This window comes from Oncorhynchus tshawytscha, linkage group LG19 (genome assembly GCF_018296145.1).
Source record: "Oncorhynchus tshawytscha isolate Ot180627B linkage group LG19, Otsh_v2.0, whole genome shotgun sequence".
In the NCBI taxonomy this organism is placed as follows: Eukaryota; Metazoa; Chordata; class Actinopteri; order Salmoniformes; family Salmonidae; genus Oncorhynchus; species Oncorhynchus tshawytscha.
Window position 1 is genome coordinate 13,113,012 of NC_056447.1, and position 24,915 is coordinate 13,137,926.

The 24,915-nt window shown below is 41.9% G+C and overlaps 1 protein-coding gene across 7 annotated transcripts in view; it reads left to right on the forward strand.

The window, feature by feature from the left end:
• nap1l4a (nucleosome assembly protein 1-like 4a) overlaps positions 1-24,915 on the forward strand; it is a 68,716-nt gene that overhangs the window by 37,918 nt on the left and 5,883 nt on the right. For all 7 annotated transcript variants that reach the window (XM_024379139.2, XM_024379134.2, XM_024379133.2 and 4 more), the window contains exons 10-13: positions 15,519-15,538; positions 15,900-16,019; positions 16,208-16,243; positions 16,334-16,378. In XM_024379139.2, the coding sequence (XP_024234907.2) occupies positions 15,519-15,538; positions 15,900-16,019; positions 16,208-16,243; positions 16,334-16,378 (221 nt within the window). The remainder of the gene's footprint in view (positions 1-15,518; positions 15,539-15,899; positions 16,020-16,207; positions 16,244-16,333; positions 16,379-24,915) is intronic.

Sequence of the window (24,915 nt, forward strand, 5' to 3'; positions counted from 1 at the left end):
AGGATGCCTGGTCATTCTTTAAAAGTAACTTCCTCACCATCTTAGATAAGCATGCTCTGTTCAAAAAATGCAGAACTAAGAACAGATATAGCCCTTGGTTCACTCCAGACCTGACTGCCCTCGACCAGCACAAAAACATCCTGTGGTGGACTGCAATAGCATCGAATAGTCCCCACGATATGCAACTGTTCAGGGAAGTCAGGAAAGCAAAGGCCAGCTTTTTCAAGCAGAAATGTGCATCCTGTAGCTCTAACTCCAAAAAGTTCTGGGACACCTCCTCCCAGAACCTCCTCCCAGCTGCCCACTGCACTGAGGCTAGGTAACACGGTCACCACTGATAAATCCATGATAATCGAAAATTCAACAAGCATTTCTCAACATCTAGCCATTCCTTCCTCCTGCCTACTCCAACCTCGGCGAACAGCTCCGCCCCAGCTTCTCCTTTACCCAAATCCAGATAGCAGATGTTCTGAAAGAGCTGCAAAACCTGGACACGTACAAATCAGCTGGTCTTGACAATCTGCACTTGAACTTGTTCTCAACTAGCCTACCTGTTTAAATAAAAGTTAAATTTAAAAAAAAAAGATGGAGACACAGCCCTACTGATTGCACTGTAGAGGATGTTTTTTTGTGATCAACTTTTTATTTAATTTTGTCTTTCTTTGAGGTTAAAAAACCCATCCACTTGCCCGCATCTTCCCTCCCCAACCAGAAACATCCCACCCCGCCTAGCAGGGTATATCAAGTATATTTCCGACTTCAACTGTATCATGGAATATCAGAAATTGCTGTCTGTCTAGACAAACTTTGAAGTCAGATTTTGCAGTAAAAATGTTTACGTAGTTAGTTTTTTAGGCTTTATAGACAGCTGATGGGCTATCAAAAATCTGTTTTCTTACACAATTCCATAGCCTATAATACATGTTGCACAACACTTATTTCATTCCATGCATCAACCAGCTGCACATCTAACTCTGAATGTTAGGGCTATCATGAAATGGTTGTGATTATCCATTGCATTTGCATTGATGTCAATGATTAGAGGGACACTAGAGCACCGAGTACCAGGCCATTAGGACCTGATGGAGGGACAATAGAGCACTGAGTACCAGGCCATTAGCTGTTTAGAGGGAAGTGTAAAGAACTAGGTTTGTATTTATTTTAAATTATTTTGTTTTATTATATGGAGAACCACTTTTTTATTGTAATTTATATTTTTACTGTATTATCGATAACTTTTTTTTGCTGTTAGCAAGTTTGGAAGGCTACTAATGACCATCAGTGGCATCAGAGCGCAGATTTGGAGAAGCCTAGTTACTGTGACTCAAAGGTCACGTGGAACTTGGCGGTCGTGACCCGTGACTGCCGACGTGGCAGAAATGTGGTCACCGTAACAGCCCTAGCTGAGCTTGGACAAATAAACGCAACACTTTGTGGAAACTCTTTCTGGTGTGTCTTTGGCCTTATAATTCGGGTAAATGTCACCCTGAAAAATAAAACTCAATCCAATTGTAAAGTCTTTAAAAGACAGAGGTAGGTTTTCTTTTAAGGCAGGGATTGGCAACTTTGATGGGGGTGGGGGCAACAAACAAATCTCAAATAGTCGAGGGGCTGCAGTTGCACCGCCACCACCAATAATACATATTTTGCCATGCGGTGTAGAGAAAATGTTTGTTTTAAAGTAAGTTTGCTGCCATTCTACACCTTTTGCCTTGGAGTGGAGATATTTTGGAATTGTATGCTGTTTATTTGGCTATGCCAGATTAGGTGATATTGACATGCTATTCTATAAAATAATTTCTCTAATTAATATTACCTGATTTAAGCTGCAGAGCGCCAAATTCAAATACAGAAAATTCAGAAAACAAAACCTATTTTACATAGGATTAAAGATGTCAAACGATGTTTATTCAATCCTCAGGTTGTTTTTAGCCTAAATTATCTATAATATTTCAACTGGACAATAACGTTGTCAATATAAAAGGTAAACAAGAAATGCACTCTCTCGGGATTGCGCATGGAAAAAGCTCTGACACGTCAGGGTCCACTCATTCAGACTGCTCTTACTCCCTCATTTATCAGAATACAAGCCTGAAACAATTTCTAAAGACTGTTGACATCTCGTGGAAGGCATAGGAACTACAATTATATATTATATTTATATATTATTATATTTATATATATATTATATATGAACATGTCCAGATCTGAATACTTTCCAAATGCACTGTATGTACAGTAGCATTCAAGTTTTGACACATACTCATTCAAGGGTTTTTATTTTTTGCTTTTTTCTACATTGTAGAATAGTGAAGACATCAACTATGAAATTACACATGGAATCATGTAGTGTCCATCAAATCAAAATATATTTGATATTCTTCAAAGTAGCCATTTTCCTTTGACAGCTTTGCACACTCTTGGCATTCTCTCAACCAGCTTCACCTGGAATGTTTTTCCAACAGTCTTGAAGGAGTTTCCACAGATGCTGAGCACTTGTTGGCTACTTTTCCTTCACGCTGGTCCAACTCATCCCAAACCATCTCAATTTGGTTGAGGTCTGGTGATTGTGGAGGCCAGGTCATCTGATGCAGCACTGCATCACTCTCCTTCTTGGTCAAATAACCCTTACACAGCCTGGAGGTGTGTTGGGTCATTGTCCTGTTGAAAAACAAATGATACTCCCACTAAGCGCAAACCAGATGGGATGGCGTATCGCTGCAGAATGCTGTGGTAGCCATGCTGGTTAAAAGTGCCTTGAATTCTAAATAAGTGTCACCAGCAAAGTACAATCACACCACCACCTCCATGCTTCACTGTGGGAACCACACATGCAGATCATCCATTCACCTACTCTGTATCTCACAAAGACACAGCGGTTGGAAACTATTTCTTTAATTTGGACTCTTCAGACCAAAGGACAGATTGCCACCAGTCTGATCTCCGTTGCTTGTATTTCTTGGCCCAAGCAAGTCTTCTTCTTATTGGTGTCCTTTAGTAGTGGTTTCTTTGCAGCAATTTGACCATGAAGGCCTGATTTCATGCAATCTCTGAACTGTTGATTTATAGATGTCTATTACTTGAGCTCTGAAGCATTAATTTGTTCTGCAATTTCTTAGGTTGCAACACTCACTACCGCATTCCAAACTGCCTCTGGAAGCATCCTCGGCACAATAATTGTTCGTCAAGAGCTTCATGGCCAAGCACCTCCATGGCCAAGCACCTGCACACAAGCCTAAGATCACCATGAGCAATGCCAAACGTTTGGCTGGATTGGTGTAAAGCTCGCTGCCATTGGACTCTGGAGCAGTGGAAACTACTCTCTGTAGTGAGGAATCACGCTTCACTGTTTGGCAGATGCCAGGAAAATGCTACCATAGTGCTGACTGTGAAGTTTGGTGGAGGAGGAATAATGGTCTGGGGCTATTTTTTGTGGTTCGGGCTAGGCCCTTACTTCCAGTGAAGGGAAATCTCAACGCTACAGCATACAACTACATTCTAGATGATTCTGAGCTTGCAACTTTGTGGCAACAGTTTGTGGAAGGCCCTTTGACAGCAAGCGTACCCGTAACATGCCACCACATTACTTGAAAATATGTAGGGTCAACTCTGATGTTGGATTTGCCCCAAACCTAAAATGTTTCATTTATTCCAAAAATGTTTTTCTGTGCGATCTTCACTTACAGCTTTTTTTCGTCTGTGGGTACACGCGGTCCGTGGTTACTGGGGGAGACTGAAATGTGCTTTCTACATTGCCAAATATTCCGTTCTTCAAATTTAACTCTCTGGCCTCTGTCAAAGAATGGTCCACATTTCATGCTAATCCAGCGGTCCTTCTGTGTTTATGCTATATTAATTTGGAAGTGAGACTGTGCTGCTGCTAAGTTGTTGCCACTACGCCAACTAAATATTTCTACCGGAGCTCTTTAAAGACACTAGAGCTTTCCTCAGCCAACAAGATGGCTGACTGCAAAATCAGTTTACTATTCAATTGATCAGCTTGTCGCGTTCAATGCCAAGAACATAATATTCCTCTCGAGGCACTTTCAAGTTGACTGCCGTAGGGATAGAAACATGCATTCTGATAAACCCAGTCGTTGCACAACATTCTTATTGCAAGCATGGGAAAAACACACCTTTTGAAAGAAGATTTGATGGCCACTCCTAAAAAATGAGACCCACACAAATAACACAAAGGTGTCCATGCATCGAAGGTAAGATGCATGAGTACCCATTAAAGGTAACTCAGCATGCAGAAAGCAAGATTATACTTCAGGCCATGTGTAGCATACAGTAGTTTCTCTGCAGTTGTTCAACACAACCAGCAGGTGACGGTAGACTCTCACTTCTGCCCGCTGCACCCTGATCCTGGCAGTGGAACGGCTTTCCCCCAAATACTCATTCTGCACAGACTTCAATGTATTATATTGATCTGGGTACTAAGACGGCAAGCACTTCTTTGGGCATTTTAAATATCTCTAGATGTGAATTTGATTAGTAAGTTTTAAGATGCTCTTTGTAATAATGAAAAGTGCTTTATAAAGTAGGCCTAAATGTGTTATTATATTTATACATCTGGAATGTGTCCATACTTAGAGCTATACAGGACAGGGGCTGCTCACATTGCCTCTCACACAATGACTGTCTCTATTGATGGTTAGATGTTATTCACAGCCTGGTCTGTGTAGGCACAATCTCTGTTGTGGACTAGAATCAGACTTCTGTCCTACATATGTTGGACTTCAAAGCTTAGCTTACGTCAAAGACGTGAGCTTTCCATTTTTCGACAAGACCAGAACTAAACTGTGTGCTTGTGCGACCAAAGATTTGGATTTGTTTACTTAGCTACAGCTCATTTACACATCACACACCTCCAGTTTGGAGTTCTTATTGTCTTGGTGAAGAATGGAACACACACACACACACACACACAATTGTGTGTAAAACCAAAGGTGGTAGGACCATGTAAGGGTGACCCAACTAGTGGGTGTATATCACTGTCACAAGGTGATTTGCATATCTTAGGTAATCTGAATGAGTAAAAAAAGCACCTTTTTTTTATTTGAGCTCTTGACTCACATTTTTCTATCTATTAGTCAGCCCTTCCTTTCAAACATGCATGCACCAATCCTGAACCCTCACCTTCAAACTCTGAAAACCTCTTTGGTGTATCCTAGGCGTGTGATTGGTAGATATTAATACTGTAGCTCAGGTGTGTGCCCTCAGGGTGGGGCCTGCGTAGTCAAGTCTCTGAATCCGCTATCTCTCAGACAATAGTTCTTTGTAAAGAAAAATACATAAATTGTACACCTCACCCTCTCAGACTCACTTCCCGCCCTTCAATGTAAGCCAACATTCAGTTCAATTCAGTGTAGCCAAAATGACATTCAACTCTTGCCTCTGTTCCATCTTTTATTTTTACTTCATTCGTAAGTCTCCACCTAATCTCCTTTCCTATTTTTATCTTCCCTTGAATAAAGTTAAGTCCATTCCATCCCCTATCACCCTGCAATCAGTGTTGTCTCTCAGGTTATGTGAGTGGGAAATGGGGAGAATGCTGGCTAAGGGCTAACCTTGACTCATCTGACTTTCCATCCATAGCAGACTCTCTGGAATGCAGCCCTGCCTGCCTGGTACCACTGTGGGAATGTGTGTGCATGCGCACACCCACCCATGTGTTACTTTCAAAGAAGGTTTACACTTATGTGTGAGTGTTGTCTGTTTGACTGATTGTTTGTTGAACAAGCGTGTGAGAAGTGAATCGTATGTATGTACACTACCGGTCAGAAGTTTTAGATCACCTACTCATTCAAGGGTTTTTCTTTATTTTTACTATTTTCTACATTGTAGAATAATAGCGACGACATCAAAACTATGAAATAGCACACATGGAATCATGTAACCAAAAACAAATCAAAATATATTTTATATTTAAGATTCTTCAAAGTAGTCACCCTTTGGGCATCAGGTAGCCTAGTGGTTTGAGTGTTGGGCCAGTAACCGGAAGGTTGCTGGATCGAATCCCTGAGCTGATGAGGTAAAAATCTGTCTGCCCCTGAGCAAGGCAGTGAACCCACTGTTCCCCGGGCGCAGATGACGTGGTTTAAGGCAGCCTTCCCCACCTCTCTGATTCATAGGGGTTGGGTTAAATGCGGAAGACACATTTCAGTTGAATGCATTGTTGTTCAACTGACTAGGTATCCCCCTTTCCCTTGCCTTGATGACAGCTTTGTACACTCTTGGCATTCTCTCATCCAGCTTCATCTGGAGTGCTTTTCCAACAGTCTTGAAGGAGTTCCCACATATGCTGAGCACTTGTTGGCTACTTTTCCTTCACGCTGGTCCAACTCATCCCAAACCATCTCAATTTGGTTGAGGTCGGGGGATTGTGGAGGCCAGGTCATCTGATGCAGCACTCCATCCCTCTCCGTCTTGGTAAAATTGAATCATAGCGCTTGATGGTTTTAGTGACTGCATTTGAAGAAACTTTCAAAGTTCTTAATGTTAACTATTGACCAACCATGTCCTAAAGTAATGATTGACTGTCATTTTCTATTTACTTATTTGAGCTGTTCTTGCCATAATATGGATTTAGCCCTATTTGGTAAAATACCATCTTCTTTATACCACCCCTACCATGTCACAACACAACTGATTGGCTCAAATGCATTAAGGAAAGAAATTCCACAAATGAACTATTTAAGAAGGTACACGTTAATTGAAAGGCATTCCAGGTGACTACCTCATGAAGCTGAGAAGGGAAGGGTGACTACTTTGAAGAATCAACTATAAAATATATTTTGATACAAACACAAAAATATAAAGGCAACATGTAAAGTTTGTCACATGTTTCATGAGCTTAAATTAAAGACCCCAGAAATCGAGCGAAATGCTTGTGCTTCTAGTTCCGACAATGCAGTAATATCCAACAAGTAATCTAACCTAACAATTTCACAATTACCTTATACACACGAGAGTAAATGAATGAATAAGAATATGTACATTAAAAAAAAATATATGAATGAGTGATGGTATAGAACGGCATTGGCAAGATGCAGTAGATGGTATAGAGTACAGTATATACATATGAGATGAGTAATGTAGGGTATGTAAATATATGAAGTGGCATTGTTTAAAGTGGTTAGTGATACATTCTTCATCAATTTTTACATTATTAAAGTGGCTGGAGTTGAGTCAGTATGTTGGCTCTCTAACAGTCTGATGTCCTTGAGATTAGAGGTCGACCGATTTTATGATTTTTCAACACCGATACAGATTATTGGAGGACCAAAAAAGATTCAGATTAATCGGCCCATTTTTATTTATTTGTAATAATGTCAATTACAACAATACAGAATGAACAGTTATTTTAATTTAATATAATACATCAATAAAATAAATTTAGCATCGAATAAATAATGAAACACTTTCAATTTGGTTTAAATAATGCAAACACAAAGTGTTGGAGAAGAAAGTAAAAGTGCAATATGTGCCATGTAAGAAAGCTAACGTTTAAGTTCCTTGCTCAGAACATGAGAACATATGAAAGCTGGTGGTTCCTTTTTAACATGACTCTTCAATATTCCCAGGTAAGAAGTTTTAGGTTGTAGTTATTATAGGACTATTTCCCTCTAACATTTGTATTTCATTAACCTTTGACTATTGGATGTTCTTATAGGCACTTTAGTATTGCCAGTGTAACAGTATAGCTTCCGTCCCTGTCCTCACTCCTCCCTGGGCTCGAACCAGGAACACAACGACAACAGCCACCCTCGAAGCATCGTTACCGATGCAGAGCAAGGGGAACAACCACTCCAAGTCTAAGAGCGAGAGACATTTGAAACGCTATTAGCGCACGCTAACTAGCTAGCCATTTCACTTCGGTTACACCAGCCTCAACTCTCGGGAGTTGATATGCTTGAAGTCATAAACAGCGCAATGCTTGATGCACACCAAAGAGCTGCTGGCAAAACGCATGAAAGTGCTGTTTGAATGAATGTTTACACGCCTGCTTCTGCCTACCATCGCTCAGTCAGATACTTAGATACTTGTTTGCTTGTATGGTCAGTCAGATTATATGCAATGCAGGACACGCTAGATAAGATCTAGTAATATCATCAACCATGTGTAGTTAACTAGTGATTACCGTAATTTCCGGACTATAAGCGCTACTTTATTCCCACACTTTGAACCTCGCGGTTTATACAATGACGCGGCTAATTTATGGATTTTTCCCGCTTTCACAAGATTCATGCCGCCAAAAAACTGAGCACCGTCACATAATGTGACGTAAATCGAGCGCACTCAAACTTCCCATCATTCTGATTACGGTAGTAATTTTGTCACCTTCATCATGGCAAAGACACGGATAAATGCATATGATGCAGCTTTCAAGTTGAAGGTGATCGATCTGGCTGTTGGAAAAGGAAATAGAGCTGCTGCATGGGAGCTTGGCCTTAATGAGTCGATGATAAGACGTTGGAAACAGCAGCGTGAGGAACTGACTCAGTGCAAAAATACAACAAAAGCTTTCAGAGGGAAGAAAAGCAGATGGCCCAAAGTATTTGCAGCCACTCGACATCAGTGTAAATCGTGCATTTAACGTGGCGCTCCTTGTTCAGTGGGAGGCTTGGATGACAAGTGGGGAGAAATCCTTCACTAAAACCGGCCGCAGGCGAAGAGCATCTTATGGTCAAGTCTGCCAGTGGGTCCTGACAGCGTGGAGCATTGTCAAAAAATCCACTATCAACGGGTTTCGAAAGGCTGGACTGCTGCGTGTTGAAGGGGCAGCATGAGCTCAGCGGGGTATTTGCCTCCAGATGAAAGTGATGAGAGCGACAATGAAAACGATCCAACATCGGATGAAGCAATTCTGAGGCTATTCAACTCCGACACCGAAGGAGATGACTTCCGTAGTTTCAGTGCACAGGAGGAGGAAGATGTTGACCAATGACTTTCTTGGTAGGCTACTGTTTTAATTTTTGTTACAAGCCGTGTTTCGTTAAAGCCTATTTATTTTTGTTACAACGCCGTGTTTTGTTTAAAGGCTGTGTAAAGTTAATTTGTTTCAATGTACCGGTAGGCACGTGCAGCTTATTTATGTACAAAATACATATTTGTTTTATAATTCAGTGGGTGCGGTTTATATTCAGGTGCGCTTAATAGTCCAGCAATTACGGTATGAATGTTTATTATAAGATAAGTTTAATGCTAGCTAGCAACTTAACTTGGCTTACTGCATTCGCATTGCAGGCAGTCTCCTGCAACGAGAGGCAGGTCGTTATTGTCTTGGACTTGTTAACTGTAAGGTTGCAATATTCGGTCCCCGAGCTGACAAGGTGAAAATCTGTCGTTCTGCCCATGAACGAGGCAGTCATTGAAAATAAGAATATGTTCTTAACTGACTTGCCTAGTTAAATAAAGATTAAATAAAGGTGTATAAAAAAAAAATCTGTCAAAAAATACAGATTTCCGATTTGTTATCGGCCCTAATTAATCGGCCGACCTCTACTTGAGAAGCTGTTTTTCAGTCTCTCAGTCCCTGCCTTGATGCACCTGTACTGACCTCGCCTTCTGGATGATAGCGGGGTGAACAGGTAGTGGCTCGGGTGGTTGTCCTTGATCTTTATGGCCTTCCTGTGACAGGGTGGTGTAGGTGTCCTGGAGGGCAGGTAGTTAGCCCCCGGTGATGCGTTGTGCAGACCTCACTACCTTCTGGAGAGCCTTATGGTTATGGGTGGAGCAGTTGCCATACCAGGTGGTGATACAGCCCGACAGGATGCTCTCGATTGTGCATCTGCAAAAGTTTGAGTGCTTTTGGTGACAAGCTGAGTTTCTGCGCCGCCTTCACCACGCTGTCTGTGTGGTTGGACCATTTCAGTTTGTCTGTGATGTGTACGCCGAGGAACTTAAAACTTACTACCCTCTCCACTACTGTCCCGTTGATGTGGATGGGGGGGTGCTCCTTCTGCTGTTTCCTGAAGTCCACAATCATCTCCTTTGTTTTGAGTGTGAGGTTATTTTTCTGACACCACACTCCGAGGGCCCTCACCTCCTCCCTCTAGGCCATCTCGTCGTTGTTGGTAATCAAGCCTACCAATGTAGTGTCATCTGCAAACTTGATGATTGAGTTGGAGGCGTGCATGGCCATGCAGTCGTGGGTGATTTTAAAGTGGAACACAACCTTGTGAGGCCCCAGTGTTGAGTATCAGCGGGGTGGAGATATTGTTACCTACCCTCACCACCTGGGGGCGGCCCATCAGGAAGTCCAGGACCCAGTTGCACAGGGCGAGGTCGAGACCCAGGGTCTCGAGCTTGATGACAAGTTTGGAGGGTACTATGGTGTTAAATGCTGAGGTGTAGTTGATGAACAGCATTCTCACATAGGTATTCCTCTTGTCCAGATGTGTTAGGGCAGTGTGATGCGATTGTGTCGTCTGTAAACCTATTTGGGCGGTAAGCAAATTGGAGTGGGTCTAGGGTGTCAGGTAGGGTGGAGGTGATATGGTCCTTGACTAGTCTCTCAATGCACTTCATGATGACGGAAGTGAGTGCTACGGGGCGGTAGTCATTTAGCTCAGTTACCTTAGCTTTCTTGGGAACAGGAACAATGGTGGCCCTCTTGAAGCATGTGGGGACAGCAGACTGGGTTAAGGAATGATTGAATATGTCCGTAAACACACCAGCCTTCTGGTCTGCGCATGCTCTGAGGACGCTGCTGGGAATGACGTCTGGGCCTGCAGCCTTGTGACGGTTAACACGTTTAAATGTTTTGCTCATGTCGGCTGCAGTGAAGGAGAGCCCGCAGGTTTTGGTAGCGGACCATGTCAATTTGAATGCACAGAGCTACCGTAAGGAGATCATGAGGCTCATTGTTGTGCTATTCATCAGCGGCCATCACCTCATGTTTCAGCGTGATAATGCACGGCCCCATGTCGCAAGGATCTGTACACAATTCGTGGAGGCTGAAAATGTCCGTTCTTCCATGTCCTGCATACTCAACAGACATGTCACCCATTGAGCATGTTTGGGATGCTCTGGATCGACGCGTACGACAGTGTGTTCCAGTCCACTCCAATATCCATCAACTTCTCACAGCCATTGAAGAGGATTGGGACAACAGGACACAGTTAACAGCCTGATCAACTCTATGCGAAGGAGATGTTGCGCTGCATGAGGTGCATGGTCACATCAGATACTGACTGGTGTTCTGATCCATGTTCCTACTTTTTATTTTTTAAAGGTATCTCTGCCGATCTGTATTGCCAGTCATGTGAAATCCATAGATTAGGGCCTAATTTATTTCAATTGATCAATTAAAAAAAAAAAAAAAAAAAATTTATTTACATTTTATTTAAAAAATTATTTTACTTTTTGTAATTTTTAAATTTATTATTATTTTTTCCTTATTAGCTGTAACTTAGTAAAATTGTTGCATTATTCATTTGATATTTTTTTCAGTTTATGAATACTGTGGTTGTGACATTCTGGGCTGTTTTCCATGGGTGTGGCCTGTATGGAATTGCCCACATGAACGTTGGTGACCAATTGTGATTTTGCAACATACAGTATTCTTAGAATAATTAATTATACTAAACTAAAATATAAAAGCAACATGTAACCATTTCAAAGAATTTACTTTGTATCAGGAATGCATATCAGGAAATCGGGTCAATGTGAAGAAAAAAATTCAGTAGGCCCTAATCTATGGATTTCACATGACTGGGAATACAGATATGCATATGTTAGTCACAGATACATTATAAGAAATAGGCCTCAGGATAACGTCACAGTATTTCTGTGCATTCAAATTGCCGTCAATTGTGTTCATTGTCCATAGCTTATGCCTGCCGTACCGAATGCCTGCCGAAGTTATCTTCTTATGGCTGAAATCCCGCTAACGGGATCGATATGACAACAGCCAGTGAAAGTGCAGGGCGCCAAATTCAAACAAATCTCAAAATTAAAATTCCTCAAAACAAGTATTTTACACCATGGTAAAGAAACTTGTTAAGCCCACCACAGTGTCCGATTTCAAAAAGGCCTTACGACGAAAGCACACCAAACGTTTGTTAGGTCAGCACCTAGTTACAGAAAAACACAGGAGGAGTCACAAAAAGCAGAAATGGAGAGAAAATGAATCACTAACCTTTTGATCTTCATCAGATGACATTCATAGGACTTCATGATACACAATACATGCATGTTTTTTTTTTGATCAAGTTCATATTTATATCCAAAAATCTCAGTTTACATTGGCGCGTTATGTTCAGTAATGTTTTGCTTCCAAAACATCTGGTGATTTTGCAGAGAGCCACGTCAATTTACAGAAATTCTCATAATGAACATTGATAAAAGATAAGTGTTAGGCATGGAATTATAGATCCACTTCTCCTTAATGCAACCGCTGTGTCAGATTTCAAAAAAACTTTACGGAAAAAGCACACCATGCAATAATCTGAGTGCAGCGCTCAGACACAAAAACAAGCAATTACAGAAGTCAGAAATAGCATTATAAATATTCACTTACCTTCATCAGAATGCACTCCCAGGAATCCCAGTCCCAGTTTGTTTTGTTCGATAAAGTCCATTTATGTCCAAATACCTCCTTTTTGTTCGCTCGCTTAGATCACAAATCCAAATTCATGAGGTGTGAGCACTAGGTCCAGACAAAGTCAAGAAGTTCCGTTACAGTTCGTAGAAACATGTCAAACGATGTATAGAATCAATCTTTAGGATGTTTTTAACATCTTCAATAATGTTTCAACTGGAGAATTCCTTTGTCTTTAGAAATGCAATGGAACGCAGCTAACTCTCACAGGCACACGTGAGACTGACCTCTGGTTGAAACAGCTCTCATTCTCTCCTTCACAGTAGAAGCCTCAAACAAAGTTCTAAAGACTGACATCTAGTGGAAGCCTTAGGAAGTGCAATCAGACCGAATTTACATTGTATCTTGGATATGCAAAGAGTTGAAAAACTACAAACCTCAGATTTCCCACTTCCTGTTTGGATTTTTTTCTGTTATACTCAGACATCATTCAAACAGTTTTAGAAACTTCAGTGTTTTCTATCCAAATCTACTAATAATATGCATATCTTAGTTTCTGGGCCTGAGTAGCAGGCAGTCTACTCTGGGCACCTTATTCACCCAAGCTACTCAATACCACCCCCCCCCCAGCCATAAGAAGTCAATGCTACTTCACTACAATGTTACTGTTATCAGGCCCGTTACAGAAAGTTGCGTAACATCATTATTCAAAGGCTGGGCATATCATAAGCCGTCAATTCAATTGTTGTACAAAATGGGCATGTAAATAGCCTACTAATCATGAGTTAATTATCATAAAACTCAACAGGATTCAACCTGTCCCTAATTATTCTGAGGAACTCGTTTTGGTCTCTCCACAGTAGGATATGCTGCCATTTGATCAGTTAAACCTTCTCAAGTGGCAGTTTAGAATTAATCACTATAATTTATTTTAATTAATTGAGCAACAGGTTTAAAGTGAAAACTAAACTTAGATTACAGGAAGGATTTAATTTAACTAGGATTAGTTAAACATTTAGATAAACCTTGATTTAACCTAGTTTAAGCATTAATCCCCAGGACGAGGACGCCGAGTTCACCTTAGCCACAGACTTTGATATTGGCCATTTTTTCCGTGAGAGGATAGTCCCCCGAGCTATGCTCTACTTCACTGGAGAGGCACTGGAGGATGACGAAAGTGTACGTGTCAAACACGCACATATACAGTGGGGCAAAAAGGTGTGGGAGCAATTATTAGGAAATGAAAGACATACAAGACCACTGATAATCTTCCTTGATCTGGGGCTCCACGCAAGATCTCACCCCGTGGGGTCAAAGTGATCACAAGAACGGTGAGCAAAAATCCCAGAACCACACGGGGGGACCTAGTGAATGACCTGCAGAGAGCTGGGACTAAAGTAACAAAGCCTACCATCAGTAACACACTACGCCGCCAGGGACTCAAATCCTGCAGTGCCAGACGTGTCCCCCTGCTTAAACCAGTACATGTCCAGGCCCGTCTGAAGTTTGCTAGAGAGCATTTGGATGATCCAGAAGAAGATTGGGAGAATGTCATATGGTCAGATGAAACCAAAATATAACTTTTTGGTAAAAACTCAACTTGTTGTGTTTGGAGGACACAGAATGCTGAGTTGCATCCAAAGAACACCATACCTACTGTGAAGCATGGGGGTGGAAACATCATGCTTTGGGACTGTTTTTCTGCAAAGGGACCAGGAAGACTGATCTGTGTAAAGGAAAGAATGAATGGGGCCATGTATCGTGAGATTTTGAGTGAAAACCTCCTTCCATCAGCAAGGGCATTGAAGATGAAACGTGGCTGGGTCTTTCAGCATGACAATGATCCCAAACACACCGCCCGGGCAACGAAGGAGTGGCTTTGTAAGAAGCATTTCAAGGTCCTGGAGTAGCCTAGCCAGTCACCAGATCTCAACCTCATAGAAAATCTTTGGAGGGAGTTGAAAGTCTGTGTTGCCCAGCAACAGCCCCAAAACATCACTGCTCTAGAGGAGATCTGCATGGAGGAATGGGCCAAAATACCAGCAACAGTGTGTGAAAACCTTGTGAAGACTTACAGAAAACGTTTGACCTCTGTCATTGCCAACAAAGGGTATATAACAAAGTATTGAGAAACGTTTTATTGACCAAATACTTATTTTCCACCATAATTTGCAAATACATACATTAAAAATCCTACAATGTGATTTTCAGGATTTTTTTTCTCATTTTGTCTGTCATAGTTGAAGTGTACCTATGATGATAAATTACAGGCCTCTCATCTTTTTAAGTGTGAGAAATTGCACAATTGGTGGTTGACTAATTACTTTTTCGCCCCACTGTAGGCATACAGCAAATGCATGTTATAACATGAGCAAAACTATTGAGTCTGTCATAAGTACATTGATTAAGAGTTTTCCATTTATTGTAATTCATTGAGCAACAGGCTTAAATTGAAAACTAAACTTAGATTACAGGAAGGATTTAATTTAACTAGGATTAGTTAAACATCTATATAAACCTTGACTTAACCTAGTTTAAGCATTAATCCATGTTGGTGCAACCACCCGAATACCCGAAGTATTTCTTTTAAAACTTATGACGTTGAGTCACTCATTGCCATTGTTGGCGATGGAGTGATTTCCCAACTCAAGATAAAGAAAGCAGTGACATTTCCGCCTTTGAAAACTCATCAATGTTTTGTCAGTGAGGGTGGTGCTCTGTCGCTTACCAGGGAGTGACTGAGAAAAATCGAGATCAAAGAGCACCTGGGTGATGTCACTAATTTCATGGAGGTGTTGTATAGAAGTTATCAGCAGTGTGAATGTAATTTGATCGTTGTTGAGTGATTGATCTATGTCGGGCTGCCCTTTCAGGATTGGCTTTGTGAAACGAAACTATTGTTTGCGAAATGTGAACTTTCTAAATCAAAGTGAAATAATCAAAGGTAATAATTTCCTTTCTCTTACAGTGTCACCTGATGGAGAGCCGGTGAGTAATATTTGATCTGCATTTCAGACCCAAATGCACAATTTATATTACTTTTATCAGTTTCTACATTTAATGGAAATATTGTTAGAGGGTCAGTTACTTGGACAGAAGCCTAATCCTGGACTAAAAAAGTGATTTCAATGATTTCCCATTCATAAGGCACTTTGTGCAGGGCCTGTATTTACAAAACATCTTGGAGTAGGATTGCTGATCTAGAATCAGGTTCCCCTTTCCATTAATTCATATAAAAGCGGAAATGGATCCTAGATCAGCACTCCTACTCTGAGTAGTTTTCTTAATTCGGTCCCTGGTCTGGGCTGTGTCTAGGAAAGTGGCCTAAAAAAACCAACTGTCTCCCCAGGACGAGGAAGCCGAGTTCGCCTTAGCCACAGACTTTGAGATTGGCCATTTTTTCCGTGAGAGGATAGTCCCCCGAGCTGTGCTCTACTTCACTGGAGAGGCACTGGAGGACGACGAAAGTGTACGTGTCAAACACACACACATATAGGCATACAGCAAATGCATGTTATAACATGAGCAAAACTATTGAGTCTGTCATAAGTACATTTGATTAAGAGTTTTCCATTTCCACAACTTTGTTTTTGGTCTGTATTTGCAATCGGGAGCTGTAACAGAATGTGTAACGCTGTTGTCCTCTTGTCTGTGCAGTTTGAGGAGGAAGAGCTGGAGGAGGGAGATGAAGAGGTAAGGAGAGGATTGGATATGAATATCTTTATTTGTGAAATGGAACATACTAAGGATAATTGTCATTATTTACTCTCTCTTGTGATTTAGGAGCAGGATGGTGATGATGATGACGAGGGAGACTTTGATCCTAAGGTCAGTATTTAGGCAGTGCTGCTAGTGGACATGCTTCTTTTGAGTGTGTTCTGGTTCTCCTCACCCAGGTACATGTGTGTCAAAGGAAGTAGCCTCCTAGCCCCAACTGATAGTTCTCCTCACACAGGTACATGTGTGTCAAAGGAAGTAGCCTCCTCGCTCCAACTGCTTATCATATTTCCCTTCACAAAACATTGTTATAACGAGGACTGTAAAACTTAGTGTTAATTACAGGTCACTTAAATTTTTATAGCACCATTCATTGTTTTTAATTGCATTTAATCATGTCTCAGGTTATTTAAAAACATTTTTTTAAATGTTGTAATTTTCAGTTCAATTAATTTTAAGAAAATGATCCCAGTTGTAGTTCATAGGCAGCTTATGAATATTTTGAACATTTACAAGTAGGCTAGATCTAATAACAGTTTGATATTTTACATTTACAATTTTACTATGCTATAATCATAGTATATTATTGTCACTTCTGTTATAGGCATTAGTTGAAACTCAATGTTAAATTCAAATATCCCTACCATCATATATAAGCCAATATGACACCAATCTCGAATATTCGGTAATCAATTGATTGGAGGTGCACCACACACTCCCCGCCTCTGGTCATGAGCCGTCTGTCTGTTACTGAGTACCACATATCAGAATTTGAAGGAAAAACTGTACCCTCTTTTTTTTTTTTTTTTTTTTTAAGTTCAATTTCGTGGTATCCAATTGGAGTAGTTACATTCTTGGCTCATCGCTGCAACTCCCGTACAGACTCGGGAGAGGCGAAGGTCGAGAGCCAACCCAACCTAGCCGCACTGCTTCTTGACACAACACACATCCAACCCGGAAGCCAGCCGCACCAATGTGTCGGAGGAAACACCGTACACCTGGCGACCTGGTCAGCGTGCACTGCGCCGGGCCGCCACAGAAGTCGCTAGTGCGCGATGAGACAAGGATATCCCTGCTGGCCAAACCCTCCCTAACCTGGACGACCCTGGGCCAATTGTGCCGCTCTCCATGGACCTCCCGGTCGTGGCCGGCTGCGACAGAACACATCAGAATTTTTAATTAGCAATTAAGTTTGGGATCGCTAGTTCAGCAACCACACAGCTACTTGCACTATGCTGCCAGTCATAAATGTATGCAAACAAACCTAGCTACTGTATATAGCTAGCTATATGGTGGTATTCAAGCTGAGGTTAATCTATAAATGCAAACATATTTTGATTGGCGATGTAGCAAACTAGCTAATGTTAGCGTGCTTATACAAAATTGCTGGATCGAATCCCCGAGCTGACAAAGTAAAAAATCTGTCGTTCTGCCCTTGAGCAAGGCAGTTAACACGCTGTTCCCCAGGCGCCGAAGACATGGATGTCGACTATGGCAGCCCCCCACACCTTTCTGATTCAGAGGGGTTGGGTTAAATGCAGAAGATGCATTTCAGTTGAAGGCATTCAGTTGTATAACTGACTAGGTATCCCCCTTGCCCCTTTATTATTTAGTATATGTAAAGGCAAGATTACATCAAGAATAGTGTGATGGGTGACAATATTAACCTATCACTTGTGAATGATGCTCAGCATAAGAAACAATGCCGAATCATATCCTCACACCTCATGTAGCCTAGCCCATAGGCCTATATATTTCAATAAGGTTTGTATCACAACTAAAGTGGCCAAAGGACTTTTTTTTTAAATGAAGCACATTAATCTTAACTCCACTCACGCTGTGCGTGAGTTTCAAGTTTAGGGAAGGTCATTTTTAAATTTTATAGTAAAAGCATTACATCCATAATTGGAAGTGGACATTAGCGCTTATCCTACTGCCATGTGCGCATTGCTGCTCCTATGTGAAGAAATAGCCTAATAGTTTATCAACATTTTAAGCTAAATGTCCTCATTGTTGTGTCGGGCTCATTGCTTAAAGCAGGTTTTTTGATGCTAGTGGTTGTATTCATTTGGGATCTGTCCTAGACTATTTTTGGAATATTTATTTCTCATCAGAATAAAATAGGTCAACTTTTGAACTATGTGGGATAGTAGGTTGACATAGGCTAGTGCTTTTGCTGTTCGTTAGGCCTACTCGTATTTTTGGCTGTCAAAGTAAATGTGGACAGGTCTTCCATCTTCAATATGCACCTCGGAATTGGATAAGGATGCGCGCAGTTGTCCCCGATGTCTGTCTTCATTTGTAGTTCTGTGGGAGAGCCGATCACGTGATTGATCACGCAGCACTCAAGAAGGGTGCACTGGCCGCAAAATGCATGGATTTTTTTTAGGATGTATTACAGCCACACAAAGGGGATGCCACTGAAATTCTAGGCATTATTAAGTGCTTGTCAAATTGTGAATGAGTGACAGCCTGTGCAAAAAAACAAAGCAGAACTCATACCTTTTCAAGCGACTTCTTTTCAAATTATTAGTCGCATCATACAGCCTTACAATGTATTAAAAATCACAACATATAGCCCAATGTTTGTAGAACAACAAGTCACGTGAATCACTCTAAGCACACTTCTTTAACTGCTCAACACAGAATAGCTGCATGTGCACACTCCCTCAAATCGTTTGGTGAAAATATCCTATTTTATTCAGCTTTGTACAAATGTATTCTTCATACTATAAAATAATGCCATGGAATTCTAAGGAAATCCTGTCTGCTAAATGAAGTAGTGTAGCCCACAGCCATTTGGCATGGCCAGATCAGGACCTAACATAAGGACAACTCAGAGTATGCTATTCTGTTCTTCTGAAATATACATTTTCTTCATATCATGTTTCTTTAGTCCTGTCTAAAATACACAATGGATTTATTGTGATGGTGTATTACATGGATTTATTAGACTTTTTAAAATGTAGATGTTCCAAAGGTCTGTATCAGTGGCTTGTAGGCTAAATGTGGAAGGCAGGAGATGCTAAATGTGTTTGTTAATTAACGATCAATTACCTTGAGACCGACAATTATTGCGTGACAATCACCAGCTGACACAATTTTGTGACTGCCACAGCCCTAGCAGTGGCGGATTGTGGGCATGCGCCTGTCACTGAGAAATGCCAACACCAGCTAGTTGACAGGGCCCCGGGCCGTCTTTATGCGATTTAAATTAATCACTTTTGAAGATCTTCCTCTGTTTGCAATCCCAAGGGTCCCATCTACACAATGAATGGTTGGTTTGTTCGATAAAGTCCTTCTTTATATCCCCAAAATGTCCATTTAGCAGGCTCGGTTGTTTCAGTAATCCACTCGTTCAACATGCATACAAACTAATCTAAAAAGTTACCAGTAAAGTTCATCCAAACAAGTTAAACGACGTTTCTAATGAATCCTCAGGTATTCTAATATCTAAATATATAGGGAAGATAAATAACAAAGAGCGTGCACCTCATTCACGTGCCAACATGACTACATTTCTAATGAAATACACCTTGGAGTTTTCCTCACTACTTGCTCATTTTTCAAAAAACAAGCCTGAAACCCTTTCTAAGACTGTTGACATGTAGTGGAAGCCATAGGAACTGCAATCTGGGTCTTAGCTATTTGTATATCCCATAGGCAAGCATTGAAATGGCCTGTGACCTCAAATATTTGCGAATGGATTTTCCTCGGTTTTCGCCTGCCATATCAGTTCTGTTATACTCACAAACATTATTTTAACAGTTTTAGAAACTTCAGTGTTTTCTAGCCAATGCTAGAAAACCAAGTATATGCATATCCTAGCTTCTGGGCCTGAGTAACAGGCCGTTTTCTTTTGGCATGTTAGTCATCTGAAATTCCTGACAATAACCAGTATGCTAATGGGGATAAACCTTATTTTAGCAAAACATGTAATTGAAAAAAAATTATCATAATAACATCTGTTTTAGGTGCCTAATATAACAGGTGTGTTGGACACAATAGCTCAGATGGAGCCTGTTTGCTTTCCTGATTTCTGTAACTGCTTACCTGGTGTAATATTGACAAGTTCAGAATAGTAAATGTGCTACATTTGCTTTATGAGTAGTGTGTGACCCTAGGGTGGCAACGCATTCATTTTAAGTGGTTTTCAATGGGTCTTTCTCCATCTGTCGTTCTGCCCCTGAACAGGCAGTTAACCCACTGTTCCTAGGCCGTCATTGAAAATAAGAATTTGTTCTTCACTGACTTGCCTAGTTAAATAAAGGTAAAATTTAAATAAAAAATAAATTCTGATTGTTTTAAACTGTTCAATTCAACCCAAAATCATTTTCAGCACTTTCATACATTTCTGCATTTCCTACACTCATTTGAGATCATTTCTACACTTCTAGGCCTTATTTTAACCAAGTATTTTAACCAAGATTTGACTTTTGGGTGAACATTTGGGTGAACTGTTGGCATCATGGAAATATGATTATTCTATAGTTGGAGTATAATAATAGTGGGCACTTTGAATACAGTTGGTAGAAACCAAAGTGTTTCCTAGGGGACCCAATAATCTTTGGCTACATTGCATGTTTTCTCTTAGCTACTTCTTGTAGCTTACATATTCATGCTTTGCGTATTCCTCTTTGATTTAGAAGATACTGTTGCACAAATATACCGATTTAGGTCTACACCATCACTGGTATTATCAGGCTGTTTTGCTAATTACATTTGCTCTACTTCCGGCGCCGACAGAGATGGCCGCCTCGCTTCGCGTTCCTAGGAAACTATGCAGTTTTTTGTTTTTTTACGTGTTATTTCTTACACTAGTACCCCAGGTCATCTTATGTTTCTTTACATACAGCCGAGAAGAACTACTGAATATAAGATCAGCGTCAACTCACCATCAGTACGACCAAGAATATGTTTTTCGCGATGCGGATCCTGTGTTCTGCCTTACAACCAGTGTAACCGAGTGGATCACATGCAGCGACCAAAAAAAAAAAACGACTCAGAAAAAGAGGGAAACGAAGCGGTCTTCTGGTCAGACTCCGGAGACGGGCACATCGTGCACCACTCCCTAGCATTCTTCTTGCCAATGTCCAGTCTCTTGACAACAAGGTTGATGAAATCCGAGCAAGGGTAGCATTCCAGAGGGACATCAGAGACTGTAACGTTCTCTGCTTCACGGAAACATGGCTAACTGGAGAGACGCAATCCGAAGCGGTGCAGCCAGCGGGTTTCTCCACGCATCGCGCCGACAGAAACAAACATCTTTCTGGTAAGAAGACGGGCGGGGGGCGTATGTCTTATGGCCAACGTGACATGGTGTGATGAAAGAAACATACAGGAACTCAAATCCTTCTGTTCACCTGATTTAGAATTCCTCACAATCAAATGTAGACCGCATTATCTACCAAGAGAATTCTCTTCGATTATAATCACAGCCGTATATATCCCCCCCCAAGCAGACACATCGATGGCTTTGAACGAACTTTATTTAACTCTCTGCAAACTGGAAACGATTTATCCGGAAGCTGCATTCATTGTAGCTGGGGATTTTAACAAGGCTAATCTGAAAACAAGACTCCCTAAATTTTATCAGCATATCGATTGCGCAACCAGGGGTGGAAAGACCCTGGATCATTGTTACTCTAACTTCCGCGACGCATATAAGGCCCTGCCCCGCCCCCCTTTCGGAAAAGCTGACCACGACTCCATTTTGTTGATCCCTGCCTACAGACAGAAACTAAAACAAGAAGCTCCCACGCTGAGGTCTGTCCAACGCTGGTCCGACCAAGCTGACTCCACACTCCAAGACTGCTTCCATCACGTGGACTGGGAGATGTTTCGTATTGCGACAGACAACAACATTGACGAATACGCTGATTCGGTGTGCGAGTTCATTAGAACGTGCGTTGAAGATGTCGTTCCCATAGCAACGATTAAAACATTCCCTAACCAGAAACCGTGGATTGATGGCAGCATTCGTGTGAAACTGAAGGCACGAACCACTGCTTTTAATCAGGGCAAGGTGTCTGGTAACATGACTGAATACAAACAGTGCAGCTATTCCCTCCGCAAGGCTATCAAACAAGCTAAGCGCCAGTACAGAGACAAAGTAGAATCTCAATTCAACGGCTCAGACACGAGGTATGTGGCAGGGTCTACAGTCAATCACGGACTACAGGAAGAAACCCAGCCCAGTCACGGACCAGGATGTCTTGCTCCCAGGCAGACTAAATAACTTTTTGCCCGCTTTGAGGACAATACAGTACCACTGACACGGCCTGCAACGGAAACATGCGGTCTCTCCTTCACTGCAGCCGAAGTGAGTAAGACATTTAAACGTGTTAACCCTCGCAAGGCTGCAGGCCCAGACGGCATCCCCAGCCGCGCCCTCAGAGCATGCGCAGACCAGCTGGCCGGTGTGTTTACGGACATATTCAATCAATCCCAGTCTGCTGTTCCCACATGCTTCAAGAGGGCCACCATTGTTCCTGTTCCCAAGAAAGCTAAGGTAACTGAGCTAAACGACTACCGCCCCGTAGCACTCACATCCGTCATCATGAAGTGCTTTGAGAGACTAGTCAAGGACCATATCACCTCCACCCTACCTGACACCCTTGACCCACTCCAATTTGCTTACCGCCCAAATAGGTCCACAGACGATGCAATCTCAACCACACTGCACACTGCCCTAACCCATCTGGACAAGAGGAATACCTATGTGAGAATGCTGTTCATCGACTACAGCTCGGCATTCAACACCATAGTACCCTCCAAGCTCGTCATCAAGCTCGAGACCCTGGGTCTCGACCCCGCCCTGTGCAACTGGGTACTGGCCTTCCTGACGGGCCGCCCCAGGTGGTGAGGGTAGGCAACAACATCTCCTCCCCGCTGATCCTCAACACTGGGGCCCCACAAGGGTGCGTTCTGAGCCCTCTCCTGTACTCCCTGTTCACCCACGACTGCGTGGCCATGCACGCCTCCAACTCAATCATCAAGTTTGCGGACGACACAACAGTGGTAGGCTTGATTACCAACAACGACGAGACGGCCTACAGGGAGGAGGTGAGGGCCCTCGGAGTGTGGTGTCAGGAAAATAACCTCACACTCAACGTCAACAAAACTAAGGAGATGATTGTGGACTTCAGGAAACAGCAGAGGGAACACCCCCCCATCCACATCGATGGAACAGTAGTGGAGAGGGTAGCAAGTTTTAAGTTCCTCGGCATACACATCACAGACAAACTGAATTGGTCCACTCACACAGACAGCATCGTGAGGAAGGCGCAGCAGCGCCTCTTCAACCTCAGGAGGCTGAAGAAATTCGGCTTGTCACCAAAAGCACTCACAAACTTCTACAGATGCACAATCGAGAGCATCCTGGCGGGCTGTATCACCGCCTGGTATGGCAACTGCACCGCCCTCAACCGTAAGGCTCTCCAGAGGGTAGTGAGGTCTGCACAACGCATCACCGGGGCAAACTACCTGCCCTCCAGGACACCTACACCACCCGATGCTACAGGAAGGCCATAAAGATCATCAAGGACATCAACCACCCGAGCCACTGCCTGTTCACCCCGCTGCCATCCAGAAGGCGAGGTCAGTACAGGTGCATCAAAGCTGGGACCGAGAGACTGAAACAGCTTCTATCTCAAGGCCATCAGACTGTTAAACAGCCACCACTAACATTGAGTGGCTACTGCCAACACACTGTCAATGACACTGACTCTACTCCAGCCACTTTAATCATGGGAATTGATGGGAAATGATGTAAATGTATCGCTAGCCACTTTAAACAATGCTACCTTATATGTTACTTACCCTACATTGTTCATCTCATATGCATACGTTGATACTGTACTCTATATCATCGACTGCATCCTTATGTAATACATGTATCACTAGCCACTTTAACTATGCCACTTGGTTTACATACTTATCTCATATGTATATACTGTACTCGATATCATCTACTGTATCTTGCCTATGCTGCTCTGTACCATCACTCATTCATATATCCTTATGTACATATTCTTTATCCCCTTACACTGTGTATGACAGTAGTTTTTTTTGGAATTGTTAGTTAGATTACTTGCTCGTTATTACTGCATTGTCGGAACTAGAAGCACAAGCATTTCGCTACACTCGCATTAACATCTGCTAACCATGTGTATGTGACAAATAAAATTAGATTTTTGATTTGATTTGCTCTGACTCAGTACATTTATTTACTAGCTGGCGATTAGCATTAGCGGCTAACAAGATTTAGGCCCAACTTGCTAAGAAAAGACAAACTAGCTGTTTGAAGATGTAAGGAACACCAGCAAATGGTGTAATTATAGAACGCTAGTGGATTTATATTAAGAAGCAAAGTGAGGATATTCCTTGAGTGACGGGCGGGGCTAGGTCTGTGGAAAGTGTGACTTAAGTAGCGAAGTAAACTATAAAAGTCCACATTACACACGTCGTATCACATTAAACAAACAACATTCAAATGCCGTTATAGAAGGTAAAGTAAAAACCCAAACCGGTCCGCGCATCAATACCGGTATATCATAAAATACGGAACACCACCCAGCCCTAGCTTAGAAACACTTGTTTCAAACATGGTCCTGTTTTATTAATTGCTGTGCTGTTCAATGGACAGT